Source organism: Armigeres subalbatus, chromosome 2 (genome assembly GCF_024139115.2).
Source record: "Armigeres subalbatus isolate Guangzhou_Male chromosome 2, GZ_Asu_2, whole genome shotgun sequence".
Classification (NCBI taxonomy): Eukaryota; Metazoa; Arthropoda; class Insecta; order Diptera; family Culicidae; genus Armigeres; species Armigeres subalbatus.
The window spans coordinates 119,655,047-119,681,993 of record NC_085140.1 but is presented as its reverse complement, the minus strand read 5'-3'; the positions used below and the strand labels follow the sequence as shown (position 1 = coordinate 119,681,993).

The window sequence follows — 26,947 nt, the reverse complement described above, 5'->3', positions numbered from 1 at the left end:
CTAGAAGTTACGTATTGCTATGAAAAGAACACCTGATGACTTTTTCCCGATTTTTGTTTAATTTCAAGAAATTCCGACTTTTCCCGCATTTCCGGATGGACTTTCAATCCTCATGCACACCCTGTCAGTACGCATACCAAGATGAATACACCACTAGGTGTTCCAATCTCCAAATTACGATTCAGCCATCTTTGATTTTAGTATGGAAGAGCCAGCGGTTTGTTTATGTTTTGCACGAAAAAATTTTTCACCCCGCCTTCTTCTCGTCCATAAACTGGGCAGATTGAAACACCTTGCTGTGTATTCATCTTGACGCATACCATCAACATTTCTCAACAGGGTGATCCATTTCCATTTCTGGTGATCGACCTGTACACAGAAGTCCTGAAGCGACAGGATCAAAGTCGATCAGTGGTTGGAAGGAATGAAACAGAAATCAAAGATCTAGAGGACAACAATACCTGGGTGCTCGTGGAACAAATTGCTAATCAGATGTAAACGAGACGCGAATGAAGAAATTACGTTACAAAGCTCGTTTGGTTGTCAAACGGTGTTCTCAGAGACCATACATCGACTTTGAAGAAGTTTACGCTCCGGTGGTAATAACCTACTTTACGATTCGATTCCTGATGACGATGGCTGTGAAGCATGATCTAGAATAGACCAGATGGACGCTATGTCCGCTTGTCTGCAAGGTTCATTGCAACGAAGTAATATTTATGGAGCAACCTGAAGATTCTGCACGGACTCAACGAAAGTATGCAGACTAACGAAAGCTCTAGACCGTTTAAACAGTCCATTCTAATATGGAATCACCAATTGGATGAGGCTCTTCGGATTTCGGATTGCAGCGGTCGAAGGTTGATGCCTGTCTTATTTCAAAATCGAAAACTAGATTCTGTACGTAACTGTAACGATTTTTTCGTAGCGTAACGATTTTCTCATCTTTACCAACAATCAAAACATATCTCAAAGAAACGTGGCTCCGTAAAGTGTTATACACGCCTGAGCCTACCAAATAAACGAAATTGGAAAAAACAATCAAAAACTGATTTTGATTTGAAAATGTATTGAGTTACCCACTTTCCTTCCATGGGACTGAACTCACGATCCTCAGTACGTTGATTTGTTTTTAATCAACTGAACTTTTTAAAGGTATGAACAATATGTGATGGATTTAATTGAAAATGTACCACTCCCTTCGGTGCTGTTTGAATCCATGATCCTCAGTACGCTGCTCTACTACAGTAATATCCCGATTTTATCACCCCCTGGTGAATTTTGGGGTAATAAAATAAGGCAAATGTGACAAAATCAAAAAAAAAATTGTCATCGGCACAAGAGTATTATCAGCAATGATTGAAATTGTATAGGTATGATTTTCTTAGAAAGCTATCCACCTAATTGAACAATTTATAAGGTACTCCGTGGCAAGTGGGACCTAAAAAAACGCTAGTTCAGCAAAAATGTTAACGCATACTTATAAAACACGATATTTCAAAACATTAACCACGCATACATCATTATATGCTTCCGTTGTTGAAGTGTAGACGTGTTGTAAGCCATTTATTCAATTACAAAAAATATTGGTAGTAAAAGAAAGAAATTGACCTGTAGGACCCACTTACCCCTTCAAACGGGGCAAGTGGGACCTATTCTGTTTTATACTGTCGAACTAAACTAATTAAAGGAATCTACAATGTTCATATTACTTCTGAGTCGTAGTATTTTCAGATCATGGATGGAGGTTTGTTGCTTGTCGAATTTTTTTTTTTGCTACAAGGAAGGGATTATAATTTTAGCAAATATGAACACCAGACAACAGCCGATTTACTGTTTAATTGGCTCTTGTTTTGCTCTTCACTGGGTTACTTTTGTACCAAATGTTTTAGATGGAAAGGATAAGCAAATCTTTATTCACCATTCGAGTGAATGTTTCTGTGTTTAAAGCACAGATTATTACATAAATCAGTACCTCAAAAGAAACGTTTTTATTCAGGCTATGCGCACTGTTATAAATTTGTAATAGAACGAAATTGCCAATTTATGTGTTGAGCACTTAATTTATCTGAAAATCTGTAAATTTGATGCGCAATTTGAAAATAACAAAACACAAGACAAATTTTGTTGACCTATCGTTGAACAAATAGATTATTTGCACTGTAAATGGAAAAATATCGCATTGTTATAACTATTGCGGGAGATAATTTTTAGAATGAATAATACACATTTGTTAATCAACTGTACAATACTATTTAACAGTGAAACCAACAATAAGCAAACTACATCTGATTCAGATCCATATGATATATGAGTGTCGAAGTTATTTTTCACTAGACAACGATTTAAAAACAATTAAAAGGGCTCTAACGAAATTGTTGTTCAAATATGTCCCACTTGCCCCATGTATGTTAAAACTAAAGGGTAAGTGAAAATTGCAAATTTTGGCTTAAATTAAAACTTATAAATCATTTTCGATGTCACACAATTCTAGATTGCTTTGAGAATAGGTCGTATGTGCAAACGAGAGATTCTCTTTGGTCACGCTCTCTTTCGCTAATATATTGGCTAGTTTTACATGTTTTGCTACATTTTCACTTCAGCATGATAGACAAAGCTATTGTCTTTGGATATCTGCCAAGAAATTCGAAGTAAACTTTTGTACAGTTTCGTAATAATCCCAAGAGAATAGATCCAAAGAGAGACTCTCTTTTGCATATACGACCTATTTTCAAAGCACTCTAGAATTATTTAATTGCTCAAATTATTCACCTTCCACATCAATGATAAATTTAAAATCGAATTAGGTAGGAAGTTCATCAAAAAATTCCTTCAGAAGTTTTCCCTGGAATTTATCTGGAAGCTCCTCTAGAAATTTCTTCGCGATTTTTTTTACGAATTTTTTTCCGAACATCCATCTTAAATTATTGTGTAACCTTCCTTGAAGTTTACAAGGCTGAAATGCCATTTCAGGTGATTGTTTTGCCACACCATTATTGGATTATTGTCAACAGTAAATGTAAATATTCACACACGAACATTTTTCTTATATAAACATAAATACCCCCCCCCCCCCCCCATTGAATTTTGCTAAATTGAATTACAATTTTAATAATTGCGGTAACCGGATTGGGATTGACCATCACGCTGAATTAAAAAAAAAAGAATTCTAGCAACACGACAAAAAGAGTTCATGTGCCGTCAAGTGAGAGCTCTCTCAATCCGGTGAACCAATAGGAGATAGGGAATGTTCGAAATTCGAATATAGCTAGGAAGCACGATTGGGGAGATGTTCACTGCTCGCAACTATCATCGGACGGCGCCAAACTAATACCATCTAGCAATATGCCCACGAGTTGGTATCATTCGATAGACCATGCGATTGAATCCTCTGACCCTATATAAGGCCCATCGATCCACATGGAAGGCCTCTATTAGATCATGGGTAGTGTGCCAAACGGTGTTTTATTTCGGCAGTGAAAGTTTATTTTTTCCAAACGTTATTGCCTTTGGCAAAGTGGTTTAGTTCTTAGACTACTACAGTTTGCGAATTCGTTTATAATCGCGACTGGTAAGGCTACTAGTTAGCCCCGGTTCTCCTTACCGTCAACGTAGAGACCGGTAGTTAAAGTGAGAGGTCGCAACAGGTCGAAGAGTTTAAGTCGGTACAGTGATTGACCGTGAATATACCGACCTAGTGTGCATGGTGCCGCGAGTGAACTAAACCACGGTTAAATTCCTCTCGAAGACACTATTCAGTGGTCTGCCGAAGGTCGTCCGTCAACAAACGACCCCAACGTAAAGTCCTCCAGGCGGAGGTGAAAGTAAAGCCTTCCCGAATTAGTGGAACAGTGAAGCCGAAGAGCAGCATTTCCCCGGCAGTTCTAGTGCCGAAAGTTGTCTCCGGCCGGTTGTGAACCGGCGCCATTGCAAACCAAGTGGACCTCGTGGTGGCGATATCACGTGCAGCAGCATCAACGAGCTAAAGTGAGTCCGTTCCCTATTAACAGTGCCTAGAATTTCCAAATAAAAATAACCTAGTATCAAAATGATAAATTTCTAGTTCATTATTCACTTCTTATTTGCCAACTTCTTGTGTGCACCGAAAAATTAAATTTCAGTCCATTTACTTCACTGTGGTTGCAAAGTGGTACAGGTAAGTCTCCGCTAGTGCAATTGTTCGACCCTGAGATAAGGAAAAGAGGTGAGCTAGCTCGGGACGTGCGGATGTCCATGCCAAAGACGCATGGGCGTCATCGGCAGTGACAATTGGCGATCCTTCTAAAAAAAAACATTTATCTCAAATTGTGTGGTTTCACTCAATTTTATTCGCGCTAGACTCACAAACCCTCCTTCAACAGTGTTTCGTGATAAGTTGTTATTTGAATTCCTTTTTGCAGATTTCTCAGTGATAGAAAGTCTGTTTGATTAAAACCAGAATCGGCAAAAAATAGCTACCTACGATAGCAAGCCAAAAAAATATCTTTTGTTCACAGGTGGACTGATCTCAAAAAAATATAAATCGCATGATATTTGCAAATGCTCTTTTTTTCATTGTCATATCTAGGCGTCTTTAGGCGAATTTCGGGTACAAAGAGAAACATTTTTTCCTGGCTTTGGTGTGTTTCTGGGTAGCTGGTCACATTAAACATTAGCTATTTTTTCGCATTTCCTTTGTATTAGATTTTGCACAGGATGACTGATTTAGGAGGCAATGCGATCATTAGTTTGGATGATTTGGAAGCGCGTTTTTGTGATCTTCGTGTTGATTTCTTAAAGGAAGATGAGTTGGACTACGAATTGCATGTCAGAGATATCGTGTGCGAAGAGGGCGCGCAGATGGTAAGAAAACGTGGAAATCTACGAGAAGCCTTAAGGTCTGAGGGAAGGGTTTTCCATTAAAAAAGCACGTGGTAGCACTCTCTGAGAGAGAAAATTGCCCTATTCAGTCCGCCAGAATGACGCTGTCAGTGTCGCCAAAATTATTTCATCATTATGCAGTTTACAATTACTCCAGGAATTCCTTCGGAAGTTCCTCCAGGAATTCCTTCGGAAGTTCCTCCAGGAATTCCTTCGGAAGTTCCTCCAGGAATTCCTTCGGAAGTTCCTCCAGGAATTCCTTCGGAAGTTCCTCCAGGAATTCCTTCGGAAGTTCCTCCAGGAATTCCTTCGGAAGTTCCTCCAGAAATTCCTTCGGAAGTTCCTCCAGAAATTCCTTCGGAAGTTCCTCCAGGAATTCCTTCGGAAGTTCCTCCAGGAATTCCTTCGGAAGTTCCTCCAGGAATTCCTTCGGAAGTTCCTCCAGGAATTTCTTCGAAAGTTCCTCCAGGAATTCCTTCGGAAGTTCCTCCAGGAATTCCTTCGGAAGTTCCTCCAGGAATTTCTTCGGAAGGTCCTCCAGGAATTTCTTCGGAAGTTCCTCCAGGAATTCGTTCGAAAATTCTTCCAGGAATTCGTTCGGAAGCTACTACAGGAATTCGTTCGGAAGTCACTCCAGGAATTTCTTCGGAATTTGCTCAGGGAATTCCTCTGGAAGTTGCTCCAGAAATTCCTCCGGGAATTCCTCCGGAAGTTGCTCCGGAAATTCCTCCGGAAGTTCCTCCAGGAAGTTGCTCCAGAAATTCCTCCCGGAATTCCTCCGGAAGTTGCTCCGGAAATTCCTCCGGAAGTTCCTCCAGGAATTCCTCCAGAAGTTCCTCCGGAAATTCGTCCGAAAGTTCCTCCGCAAGTTCCTCCCGCAGTCCCTCCGGAAGTTCCTCCGGGAATTCCTCCGGAAGTTCCTCCGGGAATTCCTCCGGAAGTGCCTTCTGCAATACCTCCGGAAGTTCCTCGGGGAATTCCTCCGGAAGTGCCTCCGAATTCCTCCGGAAGTTCCTCCGAATTCCTCCGGAAGTTCCTCCGAATTCCTCCGGAAGTTCCTGCAGGAATTCCTCCGGAAGTTCCTGCGGGAATTCCTCCGGAAGTTCCTGCAGAATTCCTCCGGAAGTTCCTGCAGGAATTCCTTCGGAAGTTCCTCCGAATTCCTCCGGAAGTTCCTCCGGGAATTCCTCCGGAAGTTCCTCCGGGAATTCCTCCGGAAGTTCCTCCGGGAATTCCTCCGAAGTTCCTCCGAATTCCTCCGGAAGTTCCTCCGAATTCCTCCGGAAGTTCCTCCGAATTCCTCCGGAAGTTCCTCCGAATTCCTCCGGAAGTTCCTCCGAATTCCTCCGGAAGTTCCTCCGGAATTCCTCCGGAAGTTCCTCCGGGAATTCCTCCGGAAGTTCCTCCGGGAATTCCTCCGGAAGTTCCTCCGAATTCCTCCGGAAGTTCCTCCGAATTCCTCCGGAAGTTCCTCCGGGAATTCCTCGGAAGTTCCTCCGGGAATTCCTCCGGAAGTTCCTGCGGAATTCCTCCGGAAGTTCCTGCGGAATTCCTCCGGAAGTTCCTGCGGAATTCCTCCGGAAGTTCCTGCGAATTCCTCCGGAAGTTCCTGCGGAATTCCTCCGGAAGTTCCTGCGGGAATTCCTTCGGAAGTTCCTCCAGGGAATTCCTTCGGAAGTTCCTCAGAATTCCTCCGGAAGCTCCTCCGGGAATTCCTCCGAAAGTTCCTCCGGGAATTCCTTCGGAAGTTCCTCCGGGAATTCCTCCGGAAGTTCCTCCGGGAATTCCTCCGGAAGTTCCTCCGGGAATTCCTCGGAAGTTCCTCCGGGAATTCCTTCGGAAGTTCCTCCGGGAATTCCTACGGAAGTTCCTCCGGGAATTCCTCCGAAGTTCCTCCGAAAGTTCCTCCGGAAGTTCCTCCGAAAGTTCCTCCGGAAGTTCCTCCGGGAATTCCTCAGTTCCTCCGGGAATTCCTGCGGAAGTTCTTTCGGGAATTCCTCCGGAAGTTCCTCCGAAAGTTCCTCCGGAAGTTCCTCCGAAAGTTCCTCCGGAAGTTCACCGGGAATTCCTCAGTTCCTCCGGGAATTCCTGCTGAAGTTCCTCCGGGAATTCCTCCGGAAGTTCCTCCGGGAATTCCTCCGGAAGTTCCTCCGGGAATTCCTCCGGAAGTTCCTCCGGGAATTCCTCCGGAAGTTCCTCCGGGAATTCCTCCGGAAGTTCCTCCGGGAATTCCTCCGGAAGTTCCTCCGAATTCCTCCGGAAGTTCCTCCAATTCCTCCGGAAGTTCCTCCGAATTCCTCCGGAAGTTCCTCCGGGAATTCCTCCGGAAGTTCCTCCGGGAATTCCTCCGAAGTTCCTCCGGAATTCCTCCGGAAGTTCCTCCGAATTCCTCCGGAAGTTCCTCCGAATTCCTCCGGAAGTTCCTCCGGGAATTCCTCCGGAAGTTCCTCCGGGAATTCCTCCGGAAGTTCCTCCGGGAATTCCTCCGAAGTTCCTCCAGAATTCCTCCGGAAGTTCCTCCGAAGTTCCTCCGGGAATTCCTCCGGAAGTTCCTCCAGGAATTCCTCCGGAAGTTCCTCCAGGAATTCCTCCGGAAGTTCCTCCCAATTCCTCCGGAAGTTCCTCCGGGAATTCCTCCGGAAGTTCCTCCGGGAATTCCTCCGGAAGTTCCTCCAGATATTCCTCCGGAAGTTCTTCCAGGAATTCCTCCAGAAGTTCCCCCGGGAATTCCTCCGGAAGTTCCCCCGGGAATTCCTCCGGAAGTTCCCCCGGGAATTCCTCCGGAAGTTCCCCCGGGAATTCCTCCGGAAGTTCCCCCGGGAATTCCTCCGGAAGTTCCTCCGGGAATTCCTCCGGAAGTTCCTCCAGGAATTCCTCCGGAAGTTCCTCCAGGAATTCCTCCGGAAGTTCCTACAGGAATTCCTCCGGAAGTTCCTCCTGGAATTCCTCCGGAAGTTCCTCCGAGAATTCCTCCGGAAGTTCCTCCGGGAATTCCTCCGGAAGTTCCTCCGGGAATTCCTCCGGAAGTTCCTCCGGGAATTCCTCCGGAAGTTCCTCCGGGAATTCCTCCGAAAGTTCCTCCGAAAGTTCCTCCGAAAGTTCCTCCGGGAATTCCTGCGGAAGTTCCTCCGGGAATTCCTGCGGAAGTTCCTCCGGGAATTCCTCCGGAAGTTCCTCCGGGAATTCCTCCGGAAGTTCCTCCGGGAATTCCTCCGGAAGTTCCTCCGGGAATTCCTCCGGAAGTTCCTCCGGGAATTCCTCCGGAAGTTCCCCCGGGAATTCCTCCGGAAGTTCCCCCGGGAATTCCTCCGGAAGTTCCCCCGGGAATTCCTCCGGAAGTTCCTCCGGGAATTCCTCCGGAAGTTCCTCCGGGAATTCCTCCGGGAATTCCTCCGGAAGTTCCTCCGGGAATTCCTCCGGAAGTTCCTCCGGGAATTCCTCCGGAAGTTCCTCCGGAATTCCTCCGGAAGTTCCTCCGGGAATTCCTCCGGAAGTTCCTCCGGGAATTCCTCCAGAAGTTCCTCCGAATTCCTCCGGAAGTTCCTCCGGAATTCCTCCGGAAGTTCCTCCGGGAATTCCTCCGGAAGTTCCTCCGGGAATTCCTCCGGAAGTTCCTCCGGGAATTCCTCCGGAAGTTCCTCCGGGAATTCCTCCGGAAGTTCCTCCGGGAATTCCTCCGGAAGTTCCTCCGGGAATTCCTCCAGAAGTTCCTCCGGGAATTCCTCCGGAAGTTCCTCCGGGAATTCCTCCGGAAGTTCCTCCGGGAATTCCTCCGGAAGTTCCTCCGGGAATTCCTCCGGAAGTTCCTCCGGGAATTCCTCCGGAAGTTCCTCCGGGAATTCCTCCGGAAGTTCCTTCGGGAATTCCTACGGAACTTTCTCCGGGAATTTCTCCGAAAGTTCCTCCGGAAGTTCCTCCGGGAATTTCTCCGGAAGTTCCTTCGGGAATTCCTCCGGAAGTTCCTCCGGAAATTCCTCCGTCTGCCCATTCATATGGCTATTTCTCCAGATATTCTCACGAAAATTTCGTCAAAACTTTTTCGGAATTAACTACAATTCTCCTTGAAATTCCGCTGGAAGTTATTCAAGAAATTCTCCAGCAATTCTCTATTTTTTTGCGGGTACTTTCCTTAAAATGTCTACAAAAAATCATCCAAAATGTCCTTCAGGATTTTCCGAGATTTTTTTCCAGGAACTCGCAGCAATATCTTAAAACAATAACCCCGGAAATTCTTCTAGAAACTCTCCCACTTTTTCCTCAAGAAATTCCTCCATGTATTCTCCCAAAAATTCCGCCAAGAATTTCTCCGGAAATTACTTCAAGAACTCCTTCAGAAATCCCTTTAAAAGTTCCCCCGAAAAAATCTTCAAGAATTATCCGGGAATTCGTTTCGGAATTCGTATCCGAAAGGATTTCCTGACAAATTTAAAAAAAAATCTTGAAGAAATTCGCGATTGATTTCCTGGTTTGAGTCTCAGGAGGATTTTTTGGAAAAATGTTTGATGGATTTCCTGGAGATATTCTTGGAAAGATTCCTAGAAGAATATCTGAAACAAATCTAGGAGAAATTTTAAAATAAGAAGCTTTTGTTTAATGAATTTCCTAAGAAACTTTCATAGGAAAATATTTATGAATGTCCAAAAAAAAAAAATAGAGTTTTGAAATAATTTCAGGCTGAAATACGAGAGAAATTCTAGCTGGAATTTCAGGTGGCGTTCTTGGAGCAATTTCTTAGTTTCCTGAAGAACAATTCCCACATTTCCAGAAAAAGTATCTTTATGTGTTGAATAGTAAGGGATCTAGCGGCCACGTTGCCAAACATATTTTCCCACGTCGCACTTTTTGGCCAGAGATAAGCTCAATTCTAGTTGCTATTTGTGAGTAGACCGCCATTCAATGATTTAGATTTAATGACCCCAATTCGTCAAACTGAGTTGATCGGTATATGAAAGTCGGCGCTCAAGGCATCCTATCAAAAAAACCGTGTTTGGAGGTTGTAGCCTTTTCGTTACACGTTGGTGTACAAGAAAGGCATAAACCAGGGTTGCCCAACGTACGGCCCGCGGGCCGGATGCGGCCCTCTGCTCCATTTTTTTGTGGCCCGCGGCGTGTAGCTTTGATTGAAAACCTTTGGCTGTTAAGACCTGGGTAAAGATCTTTTTTTCTCTTTCGAAAACTTAAGGGACCCCAAGCAGCACAAGTCAATATGGTTGCAGTAACTCAATGGTGACTGAATCTGTCCATATAAGTTACTGTAATATATGTGTAACATGTGTGCTGCTCGGAACCTTACGACTGATGGAGCACCAGCAATGACAGGAAAGAACAATGGCCTTGTGATAATTCTAAGCAAGGAAAAGCAATGACATAGGCAATGGCAAAAGAATCGATATGCGAAAACGATCAATATTCCTCAAGTATTGACGCTCGTCATTAAGACAATTAACTTTATTAATGTTGGGAACTCAACACCCCCAATTATAATTGATGTTGAAGGAAATTAAAGCATAATACGGAGACTGTATGTATGTATTTTTGCGAATTTCATTGTCTTGGTACCATTCTTGAGAGATTTTATTCTTTTCGAAAAAAATGGCACTGTTTCTACAACATAAAAGAAAACCACTGCTCGAGCTGAATGATTCTGAATAGATGAGTGACTTGACTTTTCTAACAGATATTGCCAAATATTTTTATGACTTGAAGATAAAGCACCTAGTCACAGTGGGTTGCTAAATTCTGGTACATTTATCTCATCCTGTTGAAAACAGTTCATGCTAATCTGTTCGATATGCTGGTAAAGTAACGAAATTTCCATTTTTTAACATCCGGTGAATGGTGTAAATAATTCAATTTAATGTTTCCAATGAATCTCTAATGCAACGACGAAAACAAAATAAACAAAAAAGATTGTTTGAACGTAAATAAATCGCGTTTAGTTTTTCTGAAAAATATTTAAAAAGTTATGTACAAAATATTTTCTGGCCCCCCAGCATCTGTGGATTTCAAATATTGGCCCGTGGCTTGAAAAGGTTGGGCAGGCCTGGCATAAACGATTCCACAGACGAGAAAATTATTTTTTTTTTACATCTTCGAAATCAGTTTTCTTGTTATCTTCATACTCATCTTAGTGTTATGTACTCATATAATTATGAATCATAATAAAGGATCCTTCAAATCAACGAGATGCGACTGTTCCTATAGCTGATAGCTTTGGTATGAAAATGTCAATGGGGCCAATAGAATCACAACGACAGTGACAGTTCAGGGCAACCTTAAAGCTTTTCATTTCCATGAAATCTATGGGTGGAATCCATAAAATAAGTCACGTAAAAATTAAGTGATCCACCACCAATCGTCACTTTTTATAGTAGCATGCATAATTATGTATGATGTGCAGGCTTCGGAATTCTCACTCATATGAATAAAAACCTGCGATTAATCCATTAAGCGGAGTGTGATTTTTCATGTTGCCCTGTGAGGAAGTATTCTCACACAACATTTTTATCCGGATAGAATGGCGGGTGATAAATTCGTGAGTGCCGGCTCGCCGGATAATTTAATTTTAATCCACAAATTTTCCTTCTCGTCGCCTCACCAGATAAATTTTACAAGCATGTTTACAAAAATTTAGGACCGCAACGGGATTCGAATCCAAAACAATTTTAAAATATTTAGAGCGCCCACTATAACCACCCCACCACATAATTTGATTGAAATCGAAGGGAAAAACTGTTGTATTGAACCTTCAATCAGCTTGGATCAGTTCAATCAGCTTGGAGAGGCAAAGTAAGCAACATTTGATTTTCGCGAAACATGAGAAGAAGGATAACAATTTTTCGCACTATCGCTTGTGCCGGAGTTTATCGCACTGTAATTTATCCGGATAAAATGCATGGTGGAGTGATCAGTTGTCGCGTGAGTGAGTGAGAAATCCGTATGCTGATGTGTAACATATCTTTAAAACATTACTCCTGCAAATGTCACGTAATTTATGGATGTTCCGAAGCATTAACATACAATATTTCGTAAAAACAATAGCCTCCCATTTACAAAGACGATGGTTTTACTCAATGCTACATATAGGCATCATTGAAAAAAAATCTGGGTCATGTTGGTCCATTGTGTACTATATAAAATAATATAATATGCTTAGAATACAGCTCAAAATACAGCTCAGTGCAAAATCGGGTCAAAAACGTGATAAAATTGGGTCGAAAACGTGATCAAATCGGGGAGTGACAAAATCAGGTAGATACTGTAGTGCTTTCTTCAACTATGCTACGGTGGACCTCCGTTAGCCTTCGCAGCTTACTGATAAATCTAAATTCCCAGCATTGGATGTTATATGTGGTTATATTTAATTGATATTATAGTCGGATCTTCTTTTCTAAATCATGTTTATATCACCAAATAACCCAATAAATCAGATTGGAATAAATAACTTGAAGACAATAAAACGAAGTTCAATAATATATCGGTTGCCGCCAAGAGTATGATAGAAAAAAATATGTTAATGAAAGACTTCCAATAAGAAATTAAAACACCGGTACCAGATAACTGTCCATCGATGACTATCTTCACATGTGTGCATGAGCGTAGATTCCATAATCCGTCGACATACGCAACTACTGTCCGACACTAGGATCGCATATCAATGCACTCTTTGCGTTTGTGCTTATGTGTGTAGTGACCCACCAAGCAACACGCACCATAGCCAAGGCGGACGATACACGATGCACTTTGCAACCACATAGACTGACAGATACATAAACATCAGGAGAAACCGTGTTGAGCTGGGCCGTCTTGTGTCTATGTGACCATAACGGAATAACGGCGTGCTGCTTCATCAATCTCAATGGTCATAATTGTTATATACATTTTTTATCATGTTGATAGACAAACAGTATCAAACCAAAAAAAATCTAATTTAGATTTCATAAAACATGTATGTTACAACCTATTCTAGAATTTCAGCAAAAATCATGAATTAAAGTCTTTTTGTTTCCCCTTTTTGACGTAGAATTACGTCCTTCGCTAAGATAGGGGGTCATTCCAAAGTTTCAAATTTGGTACCGTCTCGAAAAAAGGTCAGGAAGTACGAGCCAATAACTCAGTAGTTTTTCAACGGATTCTGTAGATTTTTGTATTATTCTATACTGTTGTAAACAATTGATTCAATGCATTTAATTATTAATTAAAATTTCAATTAATTAAATTAATTAAAAATTCAATTTAGCCAGTCAATGTTGAAATAGCACTTTAACAATAAATTGCCTACATTTCGGCTTGGTGTTTTGTTGATGTTGATGATCAATGTTTGCATCCACTTTCGCACTTTACATAATTCTACGTTCAATTTGCGGTCATATCTTTCATATAACCCTCTACTTTTATTTTTGCTAATACCTAACGCTAATACCATTTGTGCATTAAATACTGAATATCATGAACAGTATGCGGTTTTTAATCTTATTGTTATTGCCTTTCGATATTCATTGAGTCATTTTTATAGTCTTGTTCGTGCTACCCACAATAAATTAAACAAATTCTTTATTCTATATCTATTGTGTATGGCAACGTGCAAGGATTTTTGCTTGATAATTAGGCTAAATAAATTTAACTCAACTTCACCGAACACACATTTTTGATTACATGTACATGTCACGTAATCTACTTTACGGCCACCTTCCGTGAAAGTGAAACCACTGTGCACTATGCATAGAAGAGCTGCAGTACCGTTGTAAATAACAAAATACTTTTCCTTCACAGGTGTGTGCGAAATATTAAAGTTCCCGATGTCGCATGTGGTTGTCGCCGCCGTGTCTCTGTGTGTATTGTACGTCTGCCATCGCACGTACACCCGAAAAAAAAAGCGGAGAACCATCCGAAGTAGGAGCAGACACCGCCGCAGCCGCCGAGACCTTGTCGTTGGGAAAAGTGAAATTTCCGGTCACGTCCGGAAGCGAGCACTCACCATAAAACACGCAAACGGTTCCAGAGCCATCGGTGCACAGTTTGCAGCAATTTTCGGCGAAGATTGGATCACTTTTTTACGGTAAAATTCCGAAAAACTAACCGACTGCAAGCGAATCCAAAACACACGCAATTTATTTTTTCACATTCTCTCGCACAACGATGACGGATCGAGGTGCGATGACAGAAGCTATTTGACAGTCATTCACGGGAGCTTTTTCGATGAGAGTACGCAGAGGTCTGAACCGATAATGATGATGGCGTGCAAGGATGTTATCGATCATTTATTATTTACACGTAAAAAAATAACCTTATATGTTATGGCAAAAAAAAGCAATGGGTAATGTTTTCAACATAACCGCGAGTAGACGTAGGACTTGTATAAACGTAACGTATTTACATTTAACTTATAACTTTTGGATCTATGGAGTTTGATTAAAGGTATTGATATTGGAAGCGACAACTTCTGAAAATAAAACTAATAATTAAATACATAATTAAAATTGCTTTGTTTCTAACTATTAAGCCCTTATTTACTCAAGCAGATGTAAGGCATTTATAGATTTCTTATTGATGATAGTATTTGAAGTTTAAAAATTCTGTTTATAAAATTTTCAGACTTGGGCAAAATGTGTTATTTTAGGGGAACTGTCCCGTTTTCCAAACAAAGAAATACAGCACCAATTTCGTTGCTTTTTTGCTAACATGCGTGCTTACTGCTGAAAAAATTACAACAATAAGAAACAAGTTAGGGAGCAGTAACCCTACTAAAATAGAGGAGGAGCATCCATCGCAACCGACACCACTGCATCCGACCATCATCAAGCACAGTATGACAAAAAAATGCGCCCACTTCTTTCATGCATATTCGCAGACCCACCACCCACCGACAGTTCTACCGCTGGTGACTGCATGCTGTCGCTGTGTAGGTAAACACAGCGAACGAACGAACGAAACGAAAATGCGCGAGAAAAAAGCACGTCAGTACGCGCTGCTGTCACAAATTGTTATGACTCGCACACGGCAGGCACTGCTTCTTTTAAACACAAAGAAAATCTTCCGGTAGACCCGAAGGCCCGTGACATACCGCATTCTGATGTCCGTGTTAGGAATGCACGGCATTGGTTACATATGAAATTTTTACTGGCTTTGACAAGAATTGAAATTTTCAATAGCTTATCGTTAATAATCTTAAGTTTCAATGAAATAGGCAAAATGGTGGAGAATTTCCGAGTCTATTGATATATAAATCTTAAAAATCCATCGAAAGATAAAGGCGCTAGTAACGTTCAAAATCTTCCCTTCCAGCGTAACGCTCTCGATTTCCAAAAATCTAAATGACACCCAGTATAGTAAAGAAAGACGTAAGTCCTACGTCAAAACCATTCGAAAATACTTATACTCTTCATTATGCCACCTAATGAATGATCCCATATCAAAAAGCTAATAACATTAATAAGTTAATGAAAAGTATAAGTTTCCGAATGTATATGTGACTAATGCAATGCGATGTATAAATTTTTTCTTATACATGTCATTAAGCGCCTGCTTTGGCAAAAAAGTATTAGAAATATTAATAATAAACAACATTAAATTTTTTTACGTTACGGATTCCGATTCGTGAATTAAAATCAAATTAAACTTACAAGCTCGCTTACAAGTGACAGTTCAAAAATTTCCAAATAACCCTGCTCGCAGAGCAAGATTACTTCTGACCTGGGAGCTGCGGATAGAGTCGAAACGATTGTCAAAAAATCTCCAAAGCAAGCTGTCAAAAAGTATCCATCGTTTCGAGAGAGTTTGTGAGCATTCTGAGCGCAGCCGAAGGAGTACACGTGTAAATCAACTCATACTAATTATAGTTCATTTCTAACAAAACTCAATTATTTGGTGCCATTTTAAACCTATCGAGGAATTTTATTTAATAAGTGAACAGCATGGTTTAATTTTACGATAGGCACAATAATTTATGCAATGCAGTAAATCGTCGAAATCTTTAAAATTATTTTTTAAAAAATAGACATAACGATAATTCGATGTGAGAAAATCGTAGGGTGTACATTGAACACTGAGAGGAAATTTTCCGGTTTCAAGCAAAATATCTTGAAAATTAGAATCGATCGAGTCCGCAGCTCCCAGCTTCTGACCTTATGTCGTTTTCGGTTATTGCTGGGTCGAACCTAGTTCTGCACCGGATCTGCTCTAACAGCTGTCAAAACGTTCGGTTATTCGTTCAGGTTGGATCGCGATCCGCACCAGATCCGACCCAAAATGAATGAGGTTCGCTCTGCCGATTTATCGAGATCCAACCTAGGTTCACCAATACATTCAAACACAAACTGTCAAACTGGTGTTTATGTTTACGCTAAAGGAAAATGAAAACGTAAAAGACACGGATGGGTATTTGATTTTGTTTGTTTCATTTGTTAAATTTATCAATTTTGTTGCGGTCTTCCACGCAAAAATGGATTATTGTAATTTTGTGCTGTCTTCAAGTTTCTCTGATGGTGAATCGGATTCAGATATCGACCTATTTTTCGCTGATTACCTCAGATGGTAGCTCCACTATAAACAAAATTAGGATTGAAAATTTTGTTGAAAATGTGATTTATAAAATGCAGTGACGAGAAGGTAGCTGCTATTTATTCACTATTACGTTGTGTATTCGAACATATGCTTTAGGTATAATTGCTCTATCAATGGGAAAATAGCGTACCAGAGTATCTGCCACTATGAAGTTATTTATACCAAAATGTTTATACCATTATTTTATTCATTATTGCAGTCTGTGCATAATTTGTTCAAGGTTACGGATTTGAAGAATATAAACATAATGTATTAACCCTGGCCCCAAGCAACCAGAAGTTCGGATAAGAAGGACTATTTTGGCTTAATCAGCTCTCATTTTAAGTATTTTTTTGTATGTAACGGAACTTTAAGTGAACTTTAAAGTTCCGTTAAGGATGCTTGGAACTTGATGTGAACCATAGTGAACCAATTAGTTCGTTTAAGAGTAAATTTAAGTAAAATCTGAACTTCTGGTTGCTTGGGGCATTAACCATTTATAAGACTTTGGCAACTATATTGCCATCAACAAATTAATTGTATTTATTTATAAATAAATTCAAATGTTTATTTAGGAACAGTTTTTATACGAATTGAGCATATTTTTTTAGTGGAAGAAAGATTTTTAGTTGTAATTCGTTAAAAACCGACAAAGGCATATTTTATCCCATTGATATTGATTCTGTTGAATCTCCTGTTTAGATTTTGTAGTGAAAAATTATTTGCCTCTCTTGTATATTTGGTTTTTGCAGTTTTGACTAAAGGTTGGTATCGTGTTCAAAAGAAATTTCTTTTTCTATCTCAATCACATGTTAAATTCCGTTCACTGAATCGGAAAAGTAAAGAATCGAAACAAAATTCTTACAAACAGTATCCTCATGAAAAGAACAAAAAACAAAATTGGCATTTGTAAGGTTCCCACGTAAAGTAATGGGAGCTGTCACTTTACTTTTGGAAAAATATTCTGCTCGATTATTCCGTACGTAAAAGTGACAATTTGCTCCATGCAGATCAGTTGTCAAAATTCCTCTTGGTAATATTGAACAAAATTCCGTAACCTCTCTACTTTTTAAGTCGATACTGGCCTTAAATCGCAATTTATCCCAAAGGGTCCCCTCTTCTTGGGAGAAAAACAGCAAAAAAATGCAAATAGCAAAAAATAATGCTGTTCAACTCTTGTACGATTTGATTCTTTGTTTTAAAATAAAAGGCCCCAAATCTCAATAAATGTTGTATTGGATTTTTTACAAAGTGTTTCCATATTTTCTTGTTCTGTTCCATTTCAATGACATAATTGATAATTCAAATTTACTGTAACACAATCATTGTTACCCAAAAAGCCATAAAGAATCAGCATAATAGTTTATCGGGAAACACGGATTGGCATAAATTCTTTCACGGCAATCCACATTGCCGTCGTCATTCATCACAAGCTCCTAATCACATTAATTTATAGATGGAATAATAGTCATTTTAGTCATTAAACAGTTAACAGAAGAAACGTCTGATTTCCCCCATAATTCATAAAACAAGATAAAAACAATTCAATAGATAAAACATGTCTGTTTCTGCCAGCTGATAAAAATGCGAATTGAAAACAAAACAGATTATAAGGATTGAGTTCTCACTAATACCATCATACTGACTCGATCCCGATTCGTTTTTCGTTCGGTTATTCAGAGTCGGGGTCGGACCTGACCCAGGTTTAAAACCGAAAACGACATTGATAACATGCTATTCAGGCTGTGAACCATTCCACTGATTCGTTTAACTTTTAGTTATAATTTGATAGTTCGATAGTTATTTCGCCGTGGTTAAAAATAACCCTCCTCCGGAGCATGCCCAAGAAACAATTGTTGTTTGAAGAAATGTCTCTTACAGCTACGCTATTCAGCTGTATGTTTAATTAAGATTGATTTATTGCATTTGATACTACTATACCAACCTTGTTCGCCCAAAAATGGAGAATCTATTCAACAACAGTAGCTCTATAAGCATGTTGAAATAAATGTTTAAGCTATCACCTTGCTTCGATTGTTCAACTGCAAAAACAATAAAAGAGCTACAACAACATTAATTCAACGCTTGTTACTACAAAGCGTATTACCCGAACTAATAAAGCGTTTGTTCAATGTTTCACAAATAAGGCTGTTTGATATACTGTTGATTGTGTAATATAGAAGATTGGAGGAAACTATTATTCAACATTAGTTTGAGGAATAAGCTTGGTTTTGGTGGCTATAATACATCTCAATTGTTGTAAGGAATATCTCAAATAAAGCTTATTACAAGTTTCCACAACAAGCTTTTTTTTATAAAAATGTCAAAAGAGGACTAATTCTTACGGATAATTTTTATCTTGATATTATTTTATGGCTTTCATGAACTATCGATTTTTCAACTAATTAGTTTATAGAACTGTGACGACTAGAACTGTTACAGTTATCACAATCTCGAACGATGTGAGGCTCGAACCCAGGACCCTTCGATTGACATCCGCCTGCTCTTCCACTGCTCCATGCAAGGTCATATAAATCGACCATGTTAAATGTAGTTATAAATTATTTAATACCAAATTGAACAATTTATTGCACAAACATTGAATAAACAACATTTGAACATGTTTATCAAATAGAATGTACATGGCAACAATATTGTTGAAAACGTTTGCACAGCAACGTTTATACAAATTCAGATAAGCATCGAATGTAGTTGCCCCGATTGCAGTTTAAGAATCGTTGAATAATGAATTCTGAAACAACCTGCTTCCAATAGTTAATCCGTGCGCGCATCTGATGCCCATCACTGTCTAAAAATCAACAACAAACAGTGCGGTGCAGTAATCAAAAAAAAAATTAGGAAAAGTATCAAAAGTTAATTTATTGTAGATTTCATTCTTGTTGTGTGTTTTTTTTTTCTTTATTAAGGTGTTTTTTTTAAACTACAGATTTAAGTTCAACACCGCATTCTTGTGGAGACAATTGAGGCCGGCAGTCTTTTTGAGGTAATTGCAAAATTCAATTGCACAGGTCCTTCTTCTTCTTCTTCTTCAATGGCTCTACATTCCAACTGGAACTTAGCCTGCTTTTCAACTACACCCGATTCTTTTTTTACACGGGGGATGCGTTCCGTGTAAAAATAGTTTCCAGTTCAAAATTTGAAAATCCGTGTTAAAAATGTTTTATGATTTCTCGACGAATCATGCAAAAGGAGCAAAGGAGTTATTACTTGAAAGCTTTTCTATGCCCGCCATTGCATGAGTATGTATATTGCGTTGCAAGTACAATGGATGCACTGTGCCCAGGGAGTCGAGAATGTTTCCGAAAACATCCAAGACCGGACCGAGAATTGAACTCGCGATCTACGGATTGACAATTCTACGCCTTTTCTCGCAAAGCTACTGGAGACCCATCATTGCAAAGGGCCCCTACGATTGAATTTCGAGAAGGTTTACAATTTGGTTTTTTATATTGATAAGGTATCGATGTATTGTCTCGCGTTATTCGGTCTGAAATTATGCTTTTTAGTATAATTTTATAGTATTAAGCAAAAACAAGCTGGATCTGGTACAGCTTTGAGTTTTGCCAATGTCGCTGCATTTTCCACTGTTTTGTGTTGTATTTGTAGCGTCCTACACAACAACTCGCTTTAATTTTCGGTGATATGTACCACTCTTTTTAAACTTTTTGAAAGATTTGTCCGATTTTACAAAAATTCAATGCACAGTGACATCCGCACAGCCAGATACGACATAATTGATTTTGTCAATAATGATGAATCAACAGCAATTATGTTGTGTTGAACAACATTTGAAAGAACATCACTATAAATGAATCAGTAAGTTATTTTAACAGTTATCATACAGCAAACTTATTTCACAATTAATCAACATGTTTGGTTCAAAGGCTTACAATCTAATATAAGACACATTACTTCATTAAATTGTACAACTTCGGCAGCGCTGTTGAATAACAAATTCTAACAAATGTTATTAAGCATCACATGAACATGTTATTCAATATCAACTTGATTACACAAAATAGGATTTATTTTGGTGGAATAAAGAATATTTACAGTGAATAATACAACTGCACTTCACCCTGCCAGGGAAATTTTAGGGCAACATTTGTTAAACTTTTATTCCATGCTTTATTCAAATAACAACAAAACAGGGAACTGATGCAGTGATTTCAATCAGTATAACATTTATTAAACAACTTCTTAAACATGCTTTATTGTTCAACTACCATCGCTTCTATACAACAATTGTTCAACAAGCTTGTTGATTTATGGCTCTGAATTGTTTCTTGGGTGGTTAGATTTGACAGTTCAATAGTTAAACTTTGTTCGCGAGAAAATTGGCGCCAAATCCATTTCGTTCCGAATAACTTTCAATCTGTCAAAACTCAAATGGGTCGGCTTCGGAGTAAAATTTTAACCACGATGGGAAAATAACCATCGAAGTGTCAAATTTTAACTAAAAGTTAAACGAATCGGTGGAATGGTTTACAGCCTCAAATTATCGAAAGCTCATCAAAATAGCCGAAAAATATTATGTTACAAGCCCGTATATAGTGCGAACATAGTATAAAATGGGATTGGGAAAGAAAAAAAATTCTATTGAACACGATACCAACCTTAAAGGTAGCCTCACACCTCGGAAATTTGGTTCGCGGATTTTTTCCCCATGCATTTTTGCATATGCGATGTTTTCGGAATTTGGACACGGAAAATCAAAATCCCGGCCCCATTTAAAATACACGGGGCTCAAAATCCGCTGGAAAATTTTCCCGAGGTGTGAGGCAGCCTTAAGAATCAAGTAAACGGGGAGCAGAAAGCGCGGCGGTATCTTTCTTGAAGGGTACGTCGCGTGCCATTTTGAGAAAATCCAGCAAAAATTATTTATAATTCAAGACAAAATTTTCAAAACGACTTATCCTGCTTTTGTAAACAAAGCTTCAAACGTCGATTTGACGAATCTGATAGCTCTCCCACGCAAACCAACACCATCAACAGGTAGCGGAAACCTTCGCCTACCTATTCTGCCGCGATTCGCATAAGAGTCCCATGTCGATTTTTGACGATTTTTATTTTCTTTCAGAAATAAGCTTAAAATGAACTCATCTTTAAGAAAAACTGATAAAATAATAGGCTTTGTTCTAGAAATTTGAAAATCAAAACCCACTTGTGTTGTCCCATCTTGCTATTTATTCGCATAACAGTCACATTCCAGATTTTGATACACTCTCACACAAAACATCAATGTAATTATGGTCCATTTGATAGTTCCATACACACTTAAAATAAATCGCCGAATTCGGTAAAATTTTACCGAAATCTCAACAACAGAACTGTTCGGTAAATAATTTCACTGATTTTCGGTGATTTTGACAGTTGAGCAATGGAAAAAAATACAAAAAATCTGTAAAATAAATTACCGAACAGTTCTGCTGTTGAGATTTCGGTAAAATTTACCGAATACGGTGAAATGAGTTAAGTGTGTAGCAATGTATACAGATAAAGATTATTATGCCAAATTTTCAGCAAGATTGCTGGATTTATCGATTTATTAGAATTTTTTCAATTTCTCCATGTAAAACGAGTTTGAAAAATTCGGGACCGCTTTGCGATTTGGGCGTAACTTATTTTGTAAACAAACATTGTTTCATGGATTCAGCAGAATGCAAGCGATTTTCCCCAAAACTAGTTCCCCTATCTGATAGAGGAAAGTCTACTCTGTCGAATACATACACGTAAAAAAATAACCTTATATGTTATGTCAAAAAACCATTCGAAAATACTTATACTCTTCATTATGCCACCTTATGAATGATCCCATATCAAAAAGCTAATAACATTCATACGTTAATGAAAAGTATAAGTTTCGGAATGTATGTGACTAATGCGATGTATAAGTTTTTTCTTATACATATCATAAAGCGCCTGCTTTGGCAAAAAAGTATTAGAAATCTTAATAATAAATAACATTAAATTTTTTTACGTGTACCGTGGCTTTCTCGGGAAATGCCTCCTGGAGCAGGAATTCGCCTTCCAATACTTGTTTACAAAATAAGTTACTCCCAAATCGCAAAGCGGTCCCGAATTCAATGGCATGTTTCTCAAGTTGAAGAAAACCAACATGGGACGCTTATGCGAATAGGGTCAGTATTGGTGGTGCTGGTTTGCGTGGGAGAACTGTCAGATTCGTCAAATCGTCGATTGAATCTTTGTTTACAAAACCAGATAAAGTCGTTTTGAAAATTTTGTCTTGAATTAAAAGATTCGTATGCTTATGTTTCCTTTCGGCAAGGATGTTAACGATCATTCAGTAATTTGCGTTCGATCATTTACCTAGTAGTTTGTCAATAACACATTCCAGAAGCTGATTTTCAAATCATGTTGTATGGTGGACTTCTAGTGCGAAGGTTTTTCTACAACTTTGCCTAATGGTTCGTTATTAGAATTCAACTAATAACGGAGTTGGAGCGCTAGTTGCAGTAACTTAAACTAAATGATTGGAATTTTGTTATCATTTAGTCTAAGTTACTGAAACTATAGCTATAACTCCGTTACTAGTGGAATTCAAACAACGAACCATTGGGCAAAGTTGTAGAAAAACCTTCGCACTAGAAGTCCACCATACAACATGATTTGAAAATCAGCTTCTGGAATGTGTTATTCCCGAAAAGAAAATACAATAGAATTACATTAAAATATCATAAAATTACAATACATTTTATTGATGAACAATCAATTCTATTGTTCTTCTATTGTACCAATTAAATTGCCTTATTGTTGTTCCAATAAAAGAACAATAAAATCTATTGGCAGAAAAATTTTGACAATAGAATTACAATAAATTCTATTGTAAAGGCAAAAATTTGTTCGAGAAAAAAACGATTTTTTTATTGTTACGGTAACTAACAACCCCTATTTTCTATTGTAAAACTGCCATTTACAATAGGATTTATGGTGGAAAACAATATTCTTAATTGTTATTCTATTGTGAGCAACAATAGCGTTTATTGTAATTACAATTGAATTTATCATATTGTTACAATAATTTCTATTGTAATTCTATTGGACTTTTTTATTCGGGTTGACAAACTACTAAATGATCGAACGCAAATTACTGAATGATCGTTAACATCCTTGCCTTTCGGGGAACACCTTTTAGAGCCCAATAGACTAACGCAAAATGAACTCCCGCAAGAAATTATGACGTTTGAGCGGGTCGCATAATGAACGCAAAATGAACTTTTGTTCGAGAAGACGACCCGCTCAAATGTCAAAATCCATCGGGTGAGTGAATTTCATGAACTCCTGCACAGGTCTATTTGAAATCATTTGAAAATCATTGATTATTCGTAATGACTATATAAAAGCTCTTTTGTGACAGAAGCTTTCCAGTTTCGGTTTCGTTGCTTGCTTTGTTTTATTGTCAACACAACAAAATAAATTCGATATTCTCGTTTCATAAGGACGAAAGTCACAAACGTATTTAACACTTAAATTAATTGACTGCCTTCAAACATTACTACTCACCACTCCAACCCACTTCTATGTTGTATAAAACACCGATTTCTCTTGGAAAGTTGGCTGAACATTCTTAATTATTGAAAAATATTTTTAAAAAATCAATCATGACTTTTACAACTTTCGTCCCTATCAAAAGGCAAGTTCGAAATGCATTTTGATTTGACGTTTTATTTTCTCATCGTAAACAAAGTCGAACGAAACTTGCTTGGAATCTCCTCAGGTTTGGATATTCTAAAATCCCAAATTCTCGTGACGTAAATTTCAACCGTTATTTCAATAAAAATATGGTGAAATGTCTGCTCTATTACATAAGTTTGACCGTGATTATTGCAGTTGCGGAAAAAGGTATGAACGTTAATTTATATCTAAATCGGAGTCAATGAAAACATTTAAACATGTTTTGTCAGACGAATGGAAAGGAGAATGGTTTCCCAGTGTTCCGGAATCGAAGGCAATCCCACAAGACGAGCACGGACGGATCCTGATGGGCGTAGATAATCCGGATTGTGACGATGCCCATAAGAATCTGACGATTGATTTCGATCCGTACGACGTTCGCCATTCCACTGTGTTCATGTGTTTGGATAACAGGCATGACTATAGCGGCGATTACAATATGGAACCGCTGATAACGTTGTACGATATTCCGGATGCGTACGTAGCTATTCACAAGTGTATGAACACCAGTATTGACTATGAAGAACGGATTCCAACTTTGTAAGTCCGGGTGAATTACGATTATGGATTACTCAAGTCTTATCCTATGGCTATGATTTAGTACCAGATATAAATAGAAATATCTTTTTATTTTTAATTCCAGTGGTACACATCGCCCGCTTTGGCCAAGGTACGGAGAATATGAATACGTCCCTACGCAACGCTGGCTTCATAACGCGGAGCATGGTGCCGTCGTCGCTCTCTACCATCCATGCGCAAACAAGGATCAAGTTGAGCAACTGAGAAACATCGTCAAGAGATGCCTTTATAGACACATAATCACTCCGTCGATACTGCCATCCAAGGATCGTCCGTTCGCGCTTGTAGCGTGGGGAGCATTACTGGAGTTCTCGGTTCTACAACAAGAAGTTGTGGAAGATTTCATTCGAGAGCATGCCTTGAGGGGTCCGGAACAAACGTCTCGCGACGGCCAATATGACCACTTGCTGCTGGTACCAGCAACGGTTGTTTCCACAATTGATGATGAACAACTCTGTCCAAAGCAGCACAGAAGGAGGGATTGAGGCAAATACGCTAGGCAGGTAAGCTCTATTGGCGTTATGCGATTTAATACACCCATACTTTGCCATTCAATGTAAACAGTGATACCCTAGAATCTTTTGAAGAGCATTTTATAATGTAGTATAGTTACAAGCAACGAAAATAGCCCCGGAGACGGTTTATAGATAGCTGATTTTTATGGAAAAGTTATGCCCCACCATGGACTTTTCAATTCCAGTACTAATATCTGTATACAAATTTTTGATATAAATATATGAACATGCTTTTATGTGAATGATTAATTTACTTAGGCATAAGACGAGTTAGTACCGTTCCATTTAAATCCACCAATTGATTTTAACTTTACATATGCGACCTCTGCAGTAACATCGTCTTCAGTGTCTTGTTCTTGACGTAGTTGAGATACTGAAGGTGACCTGCTGAAATGAAAATACACATTTGTAAAGTAACAATCAGATGATGGAGTTAAATAGGACAGTGCTAACTCGTCCTATTATAATTAAAGGCATTGCACTGGATGCTTTAAATAATTTTCTATTTAAAATGAACAATTGTTAGAATATTTGCCACAATTATTTTTTACATTCAAATCATGGAAACAAAAAAACTTGGTACTACCACTACGAATATACAAAAATAAAATCTATATAAACAATACTCAAGGTCATTTTAATCAAGTAGAGAAAAAGAAAATTACATTTACTTACATAGAGCTAATTTCCCGCCTTCCAGACTATATGAGTTAGATCTCTTGATTTGACATTATTTGCATATTACGATAGATACCTTGACCACCCTTGACGTGATGTGTTACGGGGTAAGATCTACCATGTTCACATATCCAGCTATAGCCAAATCATGACCATGAATACCCTCCTCAATATTTTTTCTTCTTTATTTTTGTTGTTGCCTGTTTTCCCGCTTGCCGGGCAGTGACAACTATATTGCCACCAATGTTGTCCCGCTTGACGGGCAGTGGCAACTACATATATTGGCACCAATTTTTCAATGTTACTGAACTGTTTAATGTATAACAAACATGCATTTGAGTTTAATATCCTTTTTAACATTGTGTCCTATTGTTGTTTTTGTTAATTTATTGTTTAGATTCATCTGCCTTATAAAGGGTTAAGGAGACAACGATAGGAGGCTAAGAATGCTCTTTGGAGAAGGGGAAGGATGTTCCCTTTAGACATAATTTAAATTCTCTATTATTTAGTTCAGTACTGGAATTTCTCATTTTCAATGAGAGATATCACGCGATGTTTACATATCTGCCCCTTTCAATACCTACAGAAATGCGAAGGATGAATGGCATGCTACAAAAATCTCAAAAAATCTTTGTCCCGTGACAGGGCATGAAAGTGTGCAATATCTGCTTTATTTTTGTGTTTATTAACATTGTCAACTCGGTAAATTGAAGGAACATGATCAATTAATCGACTAGTCACCAGGTATGGGAAAAATCGGTTCATTTAGCGTTAATCTTTAACTCACCTCTACACACAATCGCAAATCAGGCAAACGTACACGAGCCCTTCCAATATTTTCGATTTCGATTGTCTACCGTTTGGCATCAGTTAGTAACGAATCGTACCAAAAACAAACAGACAAAATTCATCACCGAATCTTTCCCACAGATAGCAAATGATGCATAGCCGAGTATTCGTTTACATTCGGCTCGTAAACGAATGAAATCGCAATTGAGTGGTGAGTGAGGATTCGGCAGCAAGATTCAGCCCGCAAAACGAATCATTGAGTCTAAATT

At 39.0% G+C, this 26,947-nt stretch overlaps 1 protein-coding gene and 1 pseudogene across 1 annotated transcript; one reads left to right on the top strand and one right to left on the bottom strand.

Annotated features, from left to right (window-relative positions):
* The window catches only part of LOC134209200 (islet cell autoantigen 1-like protein), a 23,958-nt pseudogene extending 9,208 nt beyond the window's left edge, over positions 1-14,750 (bottom strand).
* A 9,345-nt stretch (positions 14,751-24,095) lies between these two features.
* On the top strand, positions 24,096-25,836 carry LOC134215020 (uncharacterized). Its single transcript, XM_062694285.1, has 3 exons — positions 24,096-24,285; positions 24,348-24,657; positions 24,761-25,836. The coding sequence occupies exons 1-3, from the start codon at positions 24,225-24,227 to the stop codon at positions 25,179-25,181; spliced, it is 792 nt and encodes a 263-aa protein (XP_062550269.1). The 5' UTR covers positions 24,096-24,224; the 3' UTR covers positions 25,182-25,836.
* Positions 25,837-26,947: the final 1,111 nt, after the last annotated feature.

What these genes read in the sequence shown, in the direction of transcription:
- LOC134215020 (XM_062694285.1), top strand. Translation starts at nt 24,225, where the DNA reads ATGGTGAAATGTCTGCTCTATTACATAAGTTTGACCGTGATTATTGCA. An exon ending in TATTGCAGTTGCGGAAAAAG is followed by an intron (nt 24,286 to 24,347) that starts GTATGAACGTTA and finishes ATGTTTTGTCAG; the next exon opens with ACGAATGGAAAGGAGAATGG. An exon ending in GAAGAACGGATTCCAACTTT is followed by an intron (nt 24,658 to 24,760) that starts GTAAGTCCGGGT and finishes TTTTAATTCCAG; the next exon opens with TGGTACACATCGCCCGCTTT.